Genomic DNA, 15,670 nt, shown 5'->3' on the forward strand with positions numbered 1-15,670 from the left:
CATGAGATCGAGCGATCACGTCATACATAGTACCCTTTCAGTCGGAGGATGGTTTTAGCATTTGTAATATTTATGCTAGCCATTACATCCTTGAAAAATGTACGCAGTGTTAAATAGAATTTAGATCTCTTCAAAGAAACAACATAAAGTTTCACTTAGACCCCATATGTGTGTGAATGTTTTTAAAATTCATTGATCGATTTAAGATGTCATTTGTGTTGATTTATTATACTAATTTTCTAAATTAGGAACATCTCTCGCCTTTCAATTTCAAGCTGTCCTATCAACTCGCTGGAAATCTTTATCGATATGTTCAGGCTATCATCTCAAATCATGAATTTTTTATCGATAAGTTCAGGCTGTCCTCTCAACTTACCTTCCAATTTAATGCTAGTCTCTCCAATCCCTTGAACTTTTTATCGATATGTTCAGGCTATTCTCTTAGCCTGCCTTTCAACTTTAAGCTGTCTTGTCAACTCACTTGAAATTTCTAATGATATGTCAAGGCTGTCCTCTCAACTCGCTGGAAATCTTTATCCATATGTTCAGGCTATCTTCTCAACAAGTCTTTCAATTTTAATCTGTCTTCTCAACTCACTTGAAATTTTTATCGATTTGTTCAGTCTATCCTGTCAACTGGCTTTTCAATTTCAAGCTGTCCTCTCAACCCGCTTGAAATTGTGGACATGGCCAAGCTGCCCTTACGATTCGCTCAACATTTCAGTTTTATTCTTTAAATAAACTATAATTGAGCTGAATATATTTATTTCCATCAATCCCAGTTTCGGCATTATTACATTATTCGCTCATTTCCTTTTTTTCATTAATTAAGGCAATTTACATTTCACAAAATTTACTCACTCTCCAACATTTTTTTCGTTCTGAGTAATTGATAAACTGTTTGATTTTTAAGTAAGTTTGATAAAAAAAATAGTTAAGCGTGAATCGTTTATCTCATTTGTTTTCCTACTTTGGTTCAATTTTTCTAAAATAATTTCTAGTTTTTCGAGATTTACTAGAAATAAGCTGCCACGGTCGCCAAATATGCAGACTTGTCCAAAAGAAGCACCGGAGAGCACACCCGGATGCCAGGGAAACGACACACATTGCTGACTTGCTCGCTTTTTCGCTGACTGACTGACTAACTGCGTGCACGCTTGAAGCGGATTACCCGATATCGGTTTAATCCATTCACACAATATGTATGCAACAATTAATAATATGGATATGAGGAACTTTATTCATTTAAATAGGATGGGTCTTTCAAAACAAAAAAAAAGTTAGTTGTCCTACTTTGAGCCCTTTAGTTAAGTGGTGTTTTTATAACTTCATGCTTCTCTCATAATTGGAAGGGGGTTAAGTATTTTTCAGAAAATCTATTTATAGATTGCTAGCTGACGCGGTGTACTTTGCAACACCTTTTAAAATTATTAAATATTTTTATCAGAACGTCAAAACCAATTTAAATTGTTCGTTAAAATGGAAATTGTAACTTCATCAAAAAGCTCATTTGTTTATTTGCATATTTCTGGACACGTCTAATATTTTCCTTCCGAACACATTCCTCGAAACGTCAAAGTCGAAATGCGCAGAAAAACGATTAAAAACTTTTAAGATTCCGACAAAGCGCTGTTGGCCCCATAGTTGTTCAGACGAATGGGAACGTAGAGCGGCAAATGCTGATAATCCTCGGGATCGTACACTGAGAGGGACAGCCTCCAGCAGCGTGGGAGAGTCTATTCTCGATGTCAGCAGGTCAGCCACAACCAGAGATCGAGAAGCGTTCCTGCGAACTTGAAGCGTGTCCAAGTCTATGAGGCGGCAACGATTTTCGTAGCTTGGCAGACGAAACGGATCGTGCCAATTCAAGTGACGTAGGGCATACCGCAAGAAGCGCCGCTGGATAGCCTCGATTCGTTCAGCTCCGTTTTGATAGACGAGGCACCAGACAGCTGATGCGTACTCGAGAATGGAACGAACTATGGAGCAATAAAGACTTTTAAGGCAGTATACGTCTTTGAAGTCTTTGGCCATGCGAAACAGGAATCCAAGGTTTCTAGAAGCTTTGTCAACAACATAGTTCGTGTGAGTCTTGAACTCCAGCCGTTGATCGAGGATAACTCCTAGATCGTTGATGTCTTCTACTCGGGTGATGGTTTCGCTTCCAAGGATGTACTCCGCACAAAGAGTGTGCCGCTTACAAGAAAATGATATAACCGAGCATTTGCTGCGGTTCAACGGCAGGCAGTTAAATAATGTCGCACCATTGAGCGAATACGAAAAATTGCTGCTGTAAAAAGTCGATATCGTCTTGGTTGTTCATGGCGTGAAAAAGCATCAGGTCATCAGCATAAGCAAGTTTTGTGACTTCAAGGAGCGAGAGTGCGTCATTAAAGTAGATTACGAAAATTATCGGTCCTAAATGGCTTCCTTGGGGCACACCTGAGGGGGCAGCGAATTGCCTGGAAAAGAATTCACCAGTTCGAACGAATAATTACCGTCCCTCTAGATAACTCCGGAACCAATCCAGTAAAGATCCACAGAATCCTAAGCGTCCGAGCTTTGCGATTGCAATATCATGGTTCATCTTGTCGAACGCAGCTGAGGATCAGTGTAAATGGCGTCAATTTGGGTCTTCCTGGCAAAGCAGTCTTGAACGAAAGGTGTGAAGCTCAGTAAGTTGGTAGTTGTGGATCGTTTAGGCATGAATCCATGCTGGTCGTTGGAAATGTGAGGCTTGCAAAACGAGAAAACAGGATCCATAACGACCAGTTCAAAGAGTTTGGATATCGCGCATAGAGCTGATATCCCACGGTAGTTGCTAACATCTCTCTTGTCCCCTATTTTATGGACAGGAAACATATGAGCTTCCTTCCACAGTGAGGGAAAAATTGCGTTGTCCAGCGATGATTGTAAAATATATTTGATGGGAGTCAGCAAAAGTGGCATAAAACGCTTCAAAAAAGTTGCTGGTATACCGTCCGGGCCCGTATAGGTAGAATTTTTCAACTTTGCTGTTGCTTTCAAGATGGCTGCATCTTCAATTAGGAATCCATTCAAAGATGAACCTAGAGGTAGAATATTCCGGACAGCCTTGGCTTGTTGCTCTGAAGAAATGCCCTCGGTTGTAAAAACGCTTGAGAATTTCCCGGCGAAGAGCTCACAAATTTCGGGGTCGGAAGCAGCTGTGTTGTTGTCCAGAAACATGTGGGACGAGAGTCATGTTTCTTTCCGCTGATTTTTTACGTGCTTCCAAAATTTTTTCGGACTGGTCTTGAAGTTTCGCTGGAGCCGATTAAGATAATTCTGGTAGCAGCGCTTACTGGTCTTTTTATAAGTCGAGTTCAGCTTGCGGTATTCGTTCTGAGCGTAGAGCGACTTGTGCTTGTTATAGTTACGAAGGGCACGTTTTTTAGCTGTCTTCAGTTGCCGCAGTTATTTAGTGACCTACGGAGCCCGCAGATAAGCACCTGCGCTACGTTTCGGCACATGGCGATCGATGATGTAATTAAGGATATTCGTAAATGTCTCTGCAGCTGCTTTGGGATCAGAAAGATCAAGCTCGACTTCCCATTCGATAGATTCCAGAACGCGCAATATAGCCTCGGAATCCATATTCTTAAAATCATTATAGTAAAACGTTTTCTCAATGGGAGAATATAACCTAGCGGCACCGAGTGAGACCACTAGAGCTGGGTGATGTAGGACGTCTTTGACAAGTGGAGCGGGAGTCGGAATCCTGAAACCTTCGTTAACCAAGCAGAAGTCAAGCATCCTGCCGTTCTCGTTTTCAATGTAATTTATCTGACGTAGAGTCGCTGTGCTTAAGGCATCTAAGTAGACGCTGCAGGGTATCGTGAAAGAAGAACGCGCAGGATCTGGAAACAGGAATCCGCCTTGTGAAAAGCACCATTTCAAGCCAGGCATGTTGAAATCGCCGATGACGAGGATGTCATCTTCAGGAGAACAAATGGAACTGACTTGAGAGAGGCAACGTGAAAAAAATTCGGCTACAACCAGGTCACTGGAACGATCAGGAGGCACGTACACTACGCACACATAGTTTCATAGTTCATAGTCGTCTTCAATAAGCATGGCGGGGAGTTTAGATTTAACAGCAAGTAACACACCGCCTCCGGTCGATTTTTTGCTGTTGAGTGGACTTCGATCGCAACGAAACACTGCGTAATCAGAGCCGATAACCTGACTAGATAGAGTGCGGTCGTTGAGCCATGTTTCAGTAAAAGCGATAATGTCGTAGCAGGAACACGAAGTGGCGAGGAAATAGTCAATCAAGCAAGAATTGACACCACCAACATTCTGATAGTAAATGTTAATCGAGTCGGCTGATTCAGAAGCAGAACAGGAACGACGATTACTGGAAAGGCAAATTCCATCAGGCGGAGAAGGACAGTCGGTGATATAATACCAGGCGGCGGCAACGCTATTCAAACCGTATGGAGCACATCTCTCAGATTTCCCCATTTCTTCCCCTCGTTTTGACAGATTTAAGCTTTTTTCCTCAGATTCAAGCTTTCGTCTCCTATGCTCTCAAGGCAAAAAAGCTTAAATCTGAGGAAAAAAAGCTTAAAAACGAGATTCACGACCACTTATTTAAAAGATGTTGGTCACACGATACATAGACAAATCGTGTAACGTTGCCACCCTCTGTATAATACTTGCCAGATAACGCAGGCTGGAGATCTCCTTCACCACAGACGAACTCAGGGCCGGGACGACTGTTAACGCTGGCTGGAATCAGCGCGACTGAGTCGAAGGGCTCAGGGGTCTGCGTAATTCCTAGTTGGTTGCGTCCCGGTGCTGGAGGCCCAGAAGAAGTCGAAGGATTAACGAGGTCCGGAAGATTTGACGGAGTGCATCTGTGGTAGAGTAGAAACAGGATACGCGAGGGGCATGTTCTTAACATAAACTGGTACTTGCCTGGAGAAGAGGCCTGGAGAACCCCATCACCTCCAACGAACTCAGGGCCAGGACGACTGAAGACGCAGGCAGGAAACAGCGCGACTGAGTCGAAGGGCTCTGGGGTCTCCATAAAGCTCAAGTCGATGCATCCTGGTGTTGAATCCCAAGAAGAAAATTCCGAGGCACTTTCGGGCAATAAATGCTGGTAGCCCTCGAAGCGTCTGTGATGGTGTAAAATATTATCACACAGAGATAATGTTCTCGAAGAAAATAAATACTTGCCTGGGAATGCAGGCTGGAGAGCCTCACTACCACGATCGAACTCAGGGATAGCTCATAGATTAAGGTTGTCAGAATTTTTTCACCACGTATCTGAGCTGGACAAATCTAGTTTGATTTGAGAATGAGAAAGAGAATAAACGCTGGCGAGATCCGGGATTTTTCAATCCCGGCAACCATGCGGGACTGGACTTTTCCCAAATTTAATGTTAAATATCCGAGCAAACACGGATAAAACCGGGCAATTTGGCCAAATTGTTCCAAACAAACAAGTATGTACTTTTATAACTTTGTATTTAGTTTAAATTGGCTTAGAGCAAGTTCACTGGTTTTGGGAGAAAGTGGTCGAAATGTTGACACTTTTAGCCCATTTTTAAAACTTTACCATGCGAAAACATTTCAAGATCTGTGGCCTTCAAGAGTTTTTACAACACGTATTGTATTCTCACATGCTTTGATGCAAAAATGGCAAAATTTCTTTCACATTGAAAACATTTTTGCATGGTAAAATTCTCAAAATGTGCTACAAGTGTCAAAACTTCTACCACTTTCCCCACTTTCCCCCAACACGAGTGAACTCCCAAGCAACCAAAAGTCCCATAAAACAGATACAAAAACGCTTACTCAGCCCCATCATTGATATGAAGTACGTTCTATGCAGCTCAAAATTTAAGTTCTTATTGATGCTTTCAAGTTCCAAAACAAGTCTTAATGATCTTCTATTCAGCTTCCAGCGGCCTCTTAATTCAGCTTCCAAAAAATCGCAAAATGAGCAAAAAAATTTCTCTCTATCTCAACTGAACCGTTGGCTTTGGTTCATATCACCTTCTCTTGATTATTTACTGTATTCTGTACCGGTGCCGCCATGATGCCACGCGCCGGATTTCAAACTCGACAAATTGCGCAATTTCCTCTTTCCTACATTTCCTACATTTATCGCATCAGAATGGTCACTCAAGTACAAAATTACTTATTGAAAAAAACTTGCCCGGCTTGGGGATCGAACCCCGACCTTCGTGGTGAGAATCGAACACGCTACCACGAGACCACGCCTAGATGTTGTTCTAACTGAAACTAAAACTCGAAGAGGTGATTTAATTTTGAAAGCACATCAATGCACTTTTTGTGACTTATCAAATCCCGTTTGAGCACTTTTGTGCCCTTTATGTGACTTACCAAATCCCGTATTGAGCACTTTTGTGCCCTTTATGTGACTTAAGTCCCGTATAACGTACGTATAGATCACTTTTGCAGCTTTCAAGTTCGTTAATGAGCACATATAGTTCACTAATGGGAATTGGGCAAAACAAGTCACATACAGCGTACATATAAATCACTTTTGCAACTTTCAAGTTCATTAATGAGTACATAAAGTTCACTAAAGGGAATTGGGCAGTTGATTCTCTTTGTCAGCCAATATGTAACTGTCAATGCCTTAATTCAAGTAAATATGTGACTTTTGGTTGCTTGGGCTTGCACTTTTGGTACTTGTGGTTTACATTTAAAACTTGTGATCGGTGATTTCAACATGCCTGGCTTTAAATGGTGCCCTTCCAATGGCGGCTTTTTGTTCCCAGATCTTATGCGCTCCAATTTCTCGGATCCTTCCAACATCTTTCTGGACTCTTTGAGCACTGCGACTCTTCGCCAGATCAACAGCTTTGAAAACGAAAACGGCCGTATGCTAGACCTCTGCTTCATAAACGAAGGATTCAGGAATCCGACTATTGATTTAGGGAACATCCATAAATGACGTAGCATCTGAGGGGGAGGGGGGGGAGTTTGAATTTGTGTGACGATGTGTGACGAGAGGGGGGTAGGGGTTCAAGTAAAGCTACGTAGCTTTAATTCAATATTGAAGAAAAAAAATCAAAATTGAGCAAAATGATGCCTAATTCAATCCAGTCTGAACATGTAGCTTTTGACTCCTACTGCCCGACTGTTTTCAAGCGTATCAAGGAGCGTACATGCAAGACGTGCAATTTATATTTTGCTTCAAATGTTCTCCAAAAGGAGCATAGCAAAATCCACAAGGCCCCAGCCTCGGATAGAAAGATTCGTCCAAAGCGAATTGTAAGCAAAAGAGGACACGAAGTGCTGATCATCACTCCGGAGGACGATAGAGAGTGGGTGGAGGCAGCGAATGGAGATAATTTGGACCGAGGCAACTGATTGAACACTTACTAGCTATCCTGTTTGTTAAAAGGTAGCTTGATTTTTTTTGACTGATTGATGTGTTTTTTTAAACTTCCATTTATAACTTCTTTCCCTTTTTTTGTTAATTTTTGTATTAATCTTGCAAAAAGCTGATTGTTATACCCCGTGTAATTATGGGGACCGTGACACGCAATTAACCAGTAAAACTCGGATAAATATTTAATTTCACAAACGTTTATTTATACCACGCTTACTCAACACTTTCCAATATCCGAATGAATGTCTCCCGCATTACTCAGCCAGGGCCGCACTCCAGGCAGTGTTCTGAGAACATGTCGACAGGTCCGCACTCTGCATCACATCTCCCTTTCTTTGAATTTGAGAAGCTACATGTAGTAGTCATTGAACCGACTAGGTTTCTTGGCTGATCTGCGCTGGCGAGCAGGTATGATGGGTTCAGATGAATTAGTCTCGGAATTCGTTACCTCTGAATCAAAGCCATGGAAATCCTCTTCAGATGACGCCTGCAACTCATCTTGATCGTCACTGTTATTGAAAGGTACCCCGTCTGATACAATCTCTGGCTGAACAATCTTTTTAAGATGCGCAACGTTCCTATCATATGATTTGCCATTCTGGAGGTCTTCGACTGTTGCCCGTGAGCCAGACCGTGACAGAACAAGGTATTGTTTTGGGCTGAAGGTGGTGAGCAGCTTGTTTCCAGGTTTTAAGTTCTGCATAAGAACCGTATCCCCTGACTCTATTGAAGACTTCCTTGCACGACGACGAGTGTCTTCCATTTCCTTCCCCTTTTCTTTCAATTGTTGGTCCCGATCTCTGAACTCTGTTTGTGGCGGAACCGTCTCAACATCTCCAATTGCTGGGAGCTTAGATCGAATTGTGTGGCCATACATTAGTTCGGTGGGCGTTTTCCCGGTTATGGAATGAGGCGTCGTATAGTACATGATAAGATAGTCCTGCAGGTCCTGTTTCCAGTCTCTTCCGAAGGCAGCACTGATCTGAAGGCGTTTTATGAGAGATCTGTTCTGTCGCTCCACCAGGCCGTTCTCTTGCGGCCAGTACGGTGTCGAATGATTCAACGTGATTCCGTGGTACTTGCAGTACATCTCTAGTTCAGTGCCGATAAACTGCTTGGCATTGTCGAGCGTAAATGGTACGAGGGTAACCTAAGCGAGTGAAGATTCTGTCAAGCTTGTTAATGGTATCTTTAGCGGTTATTTTCGACATGATTTCAATTTCTTTATAACGGCTATAATAGTCGATGATAACCAAAAGATAAGAACCACATGGCAGAGGACCCAAAAAATCAATAGCGGTGTCGATCCATGGTCCAGAAGGAAGAGGGCGACGGCTCATCGGTTCCGGTTTGCTTGGTAGTCCAACCAGACGACAGCCTTCACACGTCTTTACTCGGGACACGGCATCTTTATCCATGCCCGGCCACCACACGCGCTCACGGAGACGGCGTTTCATTAAGGACTCTCCCGGATGTCCTTCATGGGCAATGTCAAGCATTCTTGATTTAAGTTCAATAGGTACGACAAGTTTGTTTCCCCGGACCAACAAATCTCCTACCAATCCAAGTTCGTCCTTGAATGAAGAAAATGGTTTAGCCTGCTCTTTGTCCCAATTTCCTGACCGCAAACATTCTTTGACACTGTTGAGAACTGAATCCGATCGGGTGGCATCTTCAAGTTCTTGTACGTCGATTGCAGCGGACTCCATTACCGCTAAAACCATGAACTTACTTTCCGCGTCAAACGTCTCCGATGGCGGATTATTCACCAGACGAGATAGGGGGTCCGCTATGTTGGATGATCCTTGACGGTATTTCACTATGAAAGAAAAAGACTGGAGGCGCAGAACCCATCGTTCCACACGAGCACATGGCCGAGATGTTGGTCGAAAAATCGCTTCTAGCGGTTTATGGTCCGTCTCAAGCTCGAAAGTCCTCCCCTAAAGATATACCGCAAACCTTTCTACCCCCCAATCTAAGGCTAATGCCTCTTTCTCAGTCTGACAGTATCTCTGTTCGGTGCTTGTTAGACTCTTGCTGGCGTATGCAATCGGTCGTGGCTCGCAATCAGATGAACCTTCGAATTGTATTAAAACCGCCCCCAACGCTACTGGTGATGCATCCGCGATAAGCCTAGTTCGGAAGGTGTTATCGAAAAAATACAATTGCTGCACATTACTGATCATGTTCTTAATCTTCATGAAGGATTCCTCTTGTTTTGTCCCCCATACGAATTTAATGCCGGACCGGGTCAGTTCGCGAAGCGGTGCTGTTATTGTTGCTAGATTCGGGAGGAAGCGTCCGACGTACGTCACTAACCCAAGGAAACTTCGTACCTCCTCGGCGGTGATTGGTGGTCGAAATCTTTGAAGAGCCTCAACTTTACGGTTTGACGGTCTGATGCCTTCCGACGAGATCGTGTGTCCGAGAAATTCCAAACTATTAACCTTGAACAGACATTTCTCTTGGTTTAAGAGGATTTCACGATCTTTCAGAATCGATAGTACTACCTTTAGTTCCGCATCATGTTCTTCTTCTGTGCTACCAAAGACAAGGATATCGTCGATAAAATTGACGGTGTTTTTGCAGCGACTCAAAACTTGCTCCAAGATTCGCTGGAAGATCTCTGGAGCAACTACAATTCCGTACATCAGCCGTTTATAGCGAAAGAGGCCCATGTGGGTTATGAAGGTTGTTATGTAACGGCTTTCTTCTTTCAACTCCACTTGATGAAAAGCCTCTTTTATGTCGAGACGACTAAAATACTTCGCAGACGTGAATCTGGGCAAAAAATCCTCAATCGTGGGCATAATATGACGTTCTCGCAAAATCGCCTGGTTTGCGCGGCGCATGTCGACACACAATCGAAGGTCCCCATTATCCTTAACCACTGTTACTAATGGTGAAACCCATTGACAGCCGCCTTCTACCGGCTCGATGATGTCACTAACAAGCAAAGAGGTTAGCTTTTCCTCTATTTTGGATAAAAGAGCAATTGGGGGACGACGAGGATGTTGGCACACCGGCGCAACACTTGTGTCAATAGGTATCTCGATTTGAACGCCTTTGATTCTGGGGAATGGCCGTTTTTGCGTAGACTCAATCATGTTAATTCCGTGAGTGCTCGGTAATCCGATACATAAAACCCCCAGACTCATGGCTGTGGTACGACCTAACAAGCACTGTTGGCCTCCGAGTACCACGTAAAACGTCGCAACCTGTGAGAATAATTTTTTTAAAAAAATATGTTGTAAATTTTATTTTACTTACCTCTTCAATGAGCTTTCCTTCGTCATCAATTGATATGCATGCGTCAAACTTCCCAAGGACAGTCAACGGTTTGGCTTTTTCCCCATACGGCAGAAACACTTCGCTGCAATGCTTCACTTGGTTTCTTATCTTCGCTCCATTGTTCTTCAAGTATTCCCACGCCTTTTCATTGATTATATTTTTCATGCAGCCCGAATCGATCAGTAACTGTAACGTTACTCCACCAAGCTTGAGCCAAAGTAATTCTCCGCCGTCGTTTATATTAAATATGAAACTTCGAGATTCCCTTTCCCTGTCGCTCTCGATCTCGTTTATGCGGTATCTCTTGAATCTGTTGCTAGGACCTGGTCTATTTTCTTCCGCAAACTTCCTTTTAGTTGTAGGTGTTCGACATTTTACGGCATAATGTCCCATTCGTTTGCACTTGCCACACTCCTTTTTACGAGCTGGACACTTAAGATCGTTAGCCCGATGTTTGTCGTTTCCACATCTTCTACATTCGTTGAAGGAGGGAAATCGGATTTGGTTGATGCTACTCCTCTCATCACTATTTATCCTAAAGGACTCGGAGGCTCCCGAAGATGACATATTCATCAGCTGAGCTTGATGCTTCACCGACTCATATGAACTGACAATTTTAGCGACTTGGTCAATATCGAGTGCATCTTTTTGCAAAAGTTGTTCTTTCAGATCATTAGGGGCAAAAAGAATGACTTTGTCAATGACACTTATGGCTCTGCTTTCCTGAGCCGTACTTCCAAAGTTACACTTGCTAGCCTGATCCTGACAACGCAACATAAACTTTCCGATTGTCTCCTCCGGATTCGGTTTGAGTGTCCAGAAAACATTCCTCTCAAACGTCTCGTGTTGCTTAGGGGAGAAGTATGCGTCTAGATGCTGTATAGCGACCGCGTATGGGTCAATCCCCTCGTTTCCGTTTTCAGCCACATCGGCACCCGGGATCGACGCGAATACCTCCTGGAGGTCTGGTCCGGCTCGTGCAAGAAAAATATTCTTGATACGAGTTTTGTCGGTCTCCCCTGAAGCCGCAACGATGAAATCGAAATTTCGCTTATACTTGATCCATTCGTACCGAACAATGTTACGGGGAATAGCCACTTCTCCATGCCTGATGGATCCTGAAATCCAATATCTATGGTTAACAATAACTGATTTTTTTTTATTATTATTTTTTTACCTGATGGATTCCGCTTTCTGTTCTTTAGACAGACTGAACTAAGCTTCTTGTGAGCTTTTCGTAATCCGCTGTGCAGCCGCTATTTCGTAGCCTATCACATTAAGTGACGTTAAACGCTGCCACAGCCGCTACCTTGTAGCCTATCGCTCTCAGCGACTAATTTTATTTCTCTGCTATGTTAGCAGTCGCTACTCTGTAGTCTATCGCTCCCAGCGACGATTTGTTTAAAAACACTGCTTTCCGGCAGATTGGCTAACGCTAAACACGGCGGCGTCACCTTCAAAAACATAATATTGTCATCATAACCTCAAAATTAACCAGCCGTATGATGGCTGGAGCAAACAAAGCAAAGAAAAAAAAAATCTCTACTAAATTTTTGTTGAAAATTTAGCTTTTCTTACCTGTCCAGTTACACCTCGTCGCCAATGTTATACCCCGTGTAATTATGGGGACCGTGACACGCAATTAACCAGTAAAACTCGGATAAATATTTAATTTCACAAACGTTTATTTATACCACGCTTACTCAACACTTTCCAATATCCGAATGAATGTCTCCCGCATTACTCAGCCAGGGCCGCACTCCAGGCAGTGTTCTGAGAACATGTCGACAGGTCCGCACTCTGCATCACACTGATAATAAAAGTAAAAATTAAAAACAGATTTTTAAAAATGGGGGGGGGTTTATTAAAGCTACGTTATTATCTAGGGGGGGTCTATGACTTTGTGACGAAATGCTACGAGGGGGGAGGGGGGTGGTATAAAAACTCAAAAAAAAGCTACGTCATTTATGGATGTTCCCTTAGCTCCTGCTCCTCTTGTTAAAGTTGTTTCTCATCTGCCAGCTTTAGTGGTCTCACTCGATGTCACTAGTTAGAATTAATGCTCTAATACAGGAAACCGCTCCCTTCTACCAGGACTTCAAAAACGTCGACTACACGAAGCTATTTCCCTCGTCCTGGATTCTATCGAATGGGAGAACGAACTCGATATATCTAATCCCGATGCAACCGCTGCGACTTTTTCAAACATACTGAACTACATAATCGACCGACATGTTCCGAAACATAGCTTACCCTCCAACCCACGGCCTTCCTGGTTCACTAATCAACTGCGACGACTAAAGACTTCTAAAAACCGTGCTCTTCGAAACTTCAGCAAGCAAAAGTCCCTCTGCACAAAGGAAGAATACCGCAAGCTGAACACGACGTACAAAAAAAGAAGTAGGCGTTGCTGCTTGAACTAGCTCCACCGGCTACATCGCAATTTTAAGAAAAAACCCGAAATCTTTCTGGAGGTACGTCAAAAATCAGCGGAAAGAATCCGGGCTTCCGTCCCAAATGTTTTTTAACGGCTACTCAGCGAACATCGATCTTTAAATATGCAATCTCTGTGCTAAGAAATTTTCTAGCATTTTCACAACTGGGTCCATTTCCTCAGAGCTACTTGGTATGGCTGTAGGAAATATCGCACCTCTAGATTTTTGCTTAAACAGTATTCCCTTCGATGACACAGCCATTTTAAAAGCGACAGCAAAGCTTAAAAATTCATCATCTACGAGTGCTGACGGGATACCATCTATCTTCTAGAAACGTTTCATGCAACATTTGCTGACTCCCATCAGACATGTTTCTCCAGTTTCGCTGGACTCCACAATCTTTCCCTCGCTCTGGAAAGAAGCTTACAATGTAAGCTGAACATGTCATGTTCCCTGTTCACAAAAAAGGAGATATGAGAGATGTTAACAAATATCGCGGAATATCAGCTCTGTGTTCGATAGCCAAACTGCTCGAATTGGTTGTTATGGATCCGATTTCCTCGTCCTCAAAGCAATACTTTTCAGTGAGATTCACTCAGATACGTCTGTCGCATACCAGAATAGATCAATGACTGAATTTGTTGTTTGTCTTGCCAAGTGTTGCCAAAATATAAAAGTCTGCCATAGAATTTTGTTTTATTTCACTTTTCTTTAGTGTTACCAAATACAACTTTCATTTCCTGCGTATCCTTTCTCTCATCTCTACACTAATGTGTAACATTGAAATATTCTTCAATTCAAAATTAATTTGGAGCTCACATTAAAAACTATCTGGGAACCATTGTTATCAATAATCTATAAACGAATGGTCCAGTTATGCATGTTCAATTAATTTTATAGGATTCACCTCATGCTAGGTGGCATCCTCATGTACAACGGGATGAAGGTAACGAAAAGTTGATGGTCCGCATGGCTCCTAATATGTAGATATGTGTTCAGAAAACTATTTCGTTTAGTTTCCTCCCAACAACCCCACAGCCAGTAGGCGGAATTGATTGGTCTATCAATAACATGCTGTAACTGTAAGTAACATCACCGAGAACGAATTTCGATATAATGCCTTTCGGAGTGGATTTGAGACAATCCATAAATGGGTTTATTTAAACCCATATAAGACAGAAAAATGTAATTCTGATTGAGATGGAATAATAAATTTTAATCTTTTAAAATTGTTGTCTCGTCTCTAATGAAATAATTTTTAAATTTTTTTTTTATCCAGAGTATCCTCAAATATTCAACACTTAAAATTTCCAGTTACCAAATCATCTGACGAATTTAAAAAAAAACCCATTGTATCGTTGTATTATTTTATGGACATTTTTTCATCTCGGTAAATAATCCTTCTCGGCTCAAGCATGCATAAATGCCATTCGGGGTACAACAAATTCGGGTTCAACTCACGCTGAATGGGTATTGTTCATGCCATTTCATAGGTTGAGGGTTCCCATAATCCATTAGAAGAGTTGACAAAAGAGAAGCTGTGTGTGTGTGCTCCGTTCCCATTCTGTATAGTAGTTAGTTATGTTTCATTCACAACCTCACCTTTCCATCATCATTTTGCTGCTCCGACGGAAAAAAAGAAAGCCACAAATAACACAGTCATACATGTCATGCAATATTTTTACGATGCAACATAAAAACGCGCTTTGCTTGTCGCATTTGGAGCTGAATGGATTGGGGTTGTTGGAGAAATGTGGGGGAGAAAGTGTGGGTGTTTTCCCCCCGAACATGTATGGTGGAGCACATATGAACGCGTCCAAATACTCAGTAACACATAGGGTGAGTGCTCCTTCTTTGGTCCTAGAGCCTACTTTAGTCCTAAAATGCCGAAAATTGTAAATAATTCATTTTGCTTGCAAAGGACAAAGATGCTGCTATGTGCACAATGAACTCTCATTCTTCCTGAATCCTTCCATGCCGCTTTTTGCCATAAAAAGTCTTTCTCATAAAATTTTCAACGTTTTTAAAAATGTGCCACCTATTCAGTGGTAAATTAGACAGCTCAGTTAGTGGGGTGCGTTTTGAGAAATGAGAGGAAATAAGGAAAAATCATGTTTTTTCAGTGTCCAAGCCAATATTTAAAGGGTTATTACTTTCACTATGGAGAATATGAACCAGATTACCTATTTTTCCAAAACTAAATGAAAATCAATGGAAAACCCGGAAAATTTGTAAAGGGTCCAAATATAGGAGACTTTGACTTCAATGTTCCATTTTTAGACCTAACATAACAAAAACTTTGTGTGAATACCAAACAAATCAACAAAAGTGCGAATTTTTAATTGGGGCATAATTCAGAACCAATGTTGAACATATCTTACATTTTTTTTAGCTTTACGCAAATAAACTATAAGTTATTAGACATATTAAAATTTGAGCTATTTTTCTGCTGATAGAGCTGACGGGGAGTAAAAGTGTTTAAAATATTCTTGACAGAAATGTAAGTTTTTTTAGTCGTGAAAAAGCTGTAATATTTTTTATGGTAATA

At 42.0% G+C, this 15,670-nt stretch overlaps 2 protein-coding genes across 2 annotated transcripts; both read right to left on the reverse strand.

Annotated features, from left to right (window-relative positions):
* Positions 1–7,745: 7,745 nt before the first annotated feature.
* LOC129742342 (uncharacterized protein K02A2.6-like) lies at positions 7,746–8,486 on the reverse strand. Its single transcript, XM_055734234.1, has one exon. It carries the CDS (start codon positions 8,484–8,486, stop codon positions 7,746–7,748), a length of 741 nt encoding a protein of 246 aa, XP_055590209.1.
* Positions 8,487–9,336: 850 nt separating this feature from the next.
* LOC129742343 (uncharacterized protein K02A2.6-like) lies at positions 9,337–13,383 on the reverse strand. The gene is made up of 3 exons (XM_055734235.1): positions 13,338–13,383; positions 10,667–11,805; positions 9,337–10,614 (listed from the first exon to the last, which is right to left on the reverse strand). Exons 1-3 carry the CDS (start codon positions 13,381–13,383, stop codon positions 9,337–9,339), a joined length of 2,463 nt encoding a protein of 820 aa, XP_055590210.1.
* Between the last annotated feature and the right edge of the window lie 2,287 nt (positions 13,384–15,670).

Source organism: Uranotaenia lowii, chromosome 2, assembly GCF_029784155.1.
Source record: "Uranotaenia lowii strain MFRU-FL chromosome 2, ASM2978415v1, whole genome shotgun sequence".
In the NCBI taxonomy this organism is placed as follows: domain Eukaryota; kingdom Metazoa; phylum Arthropoda; class Insecta; order Diptera; family Culicidae; genus Uranotaenia; species Uranotaenia lowii.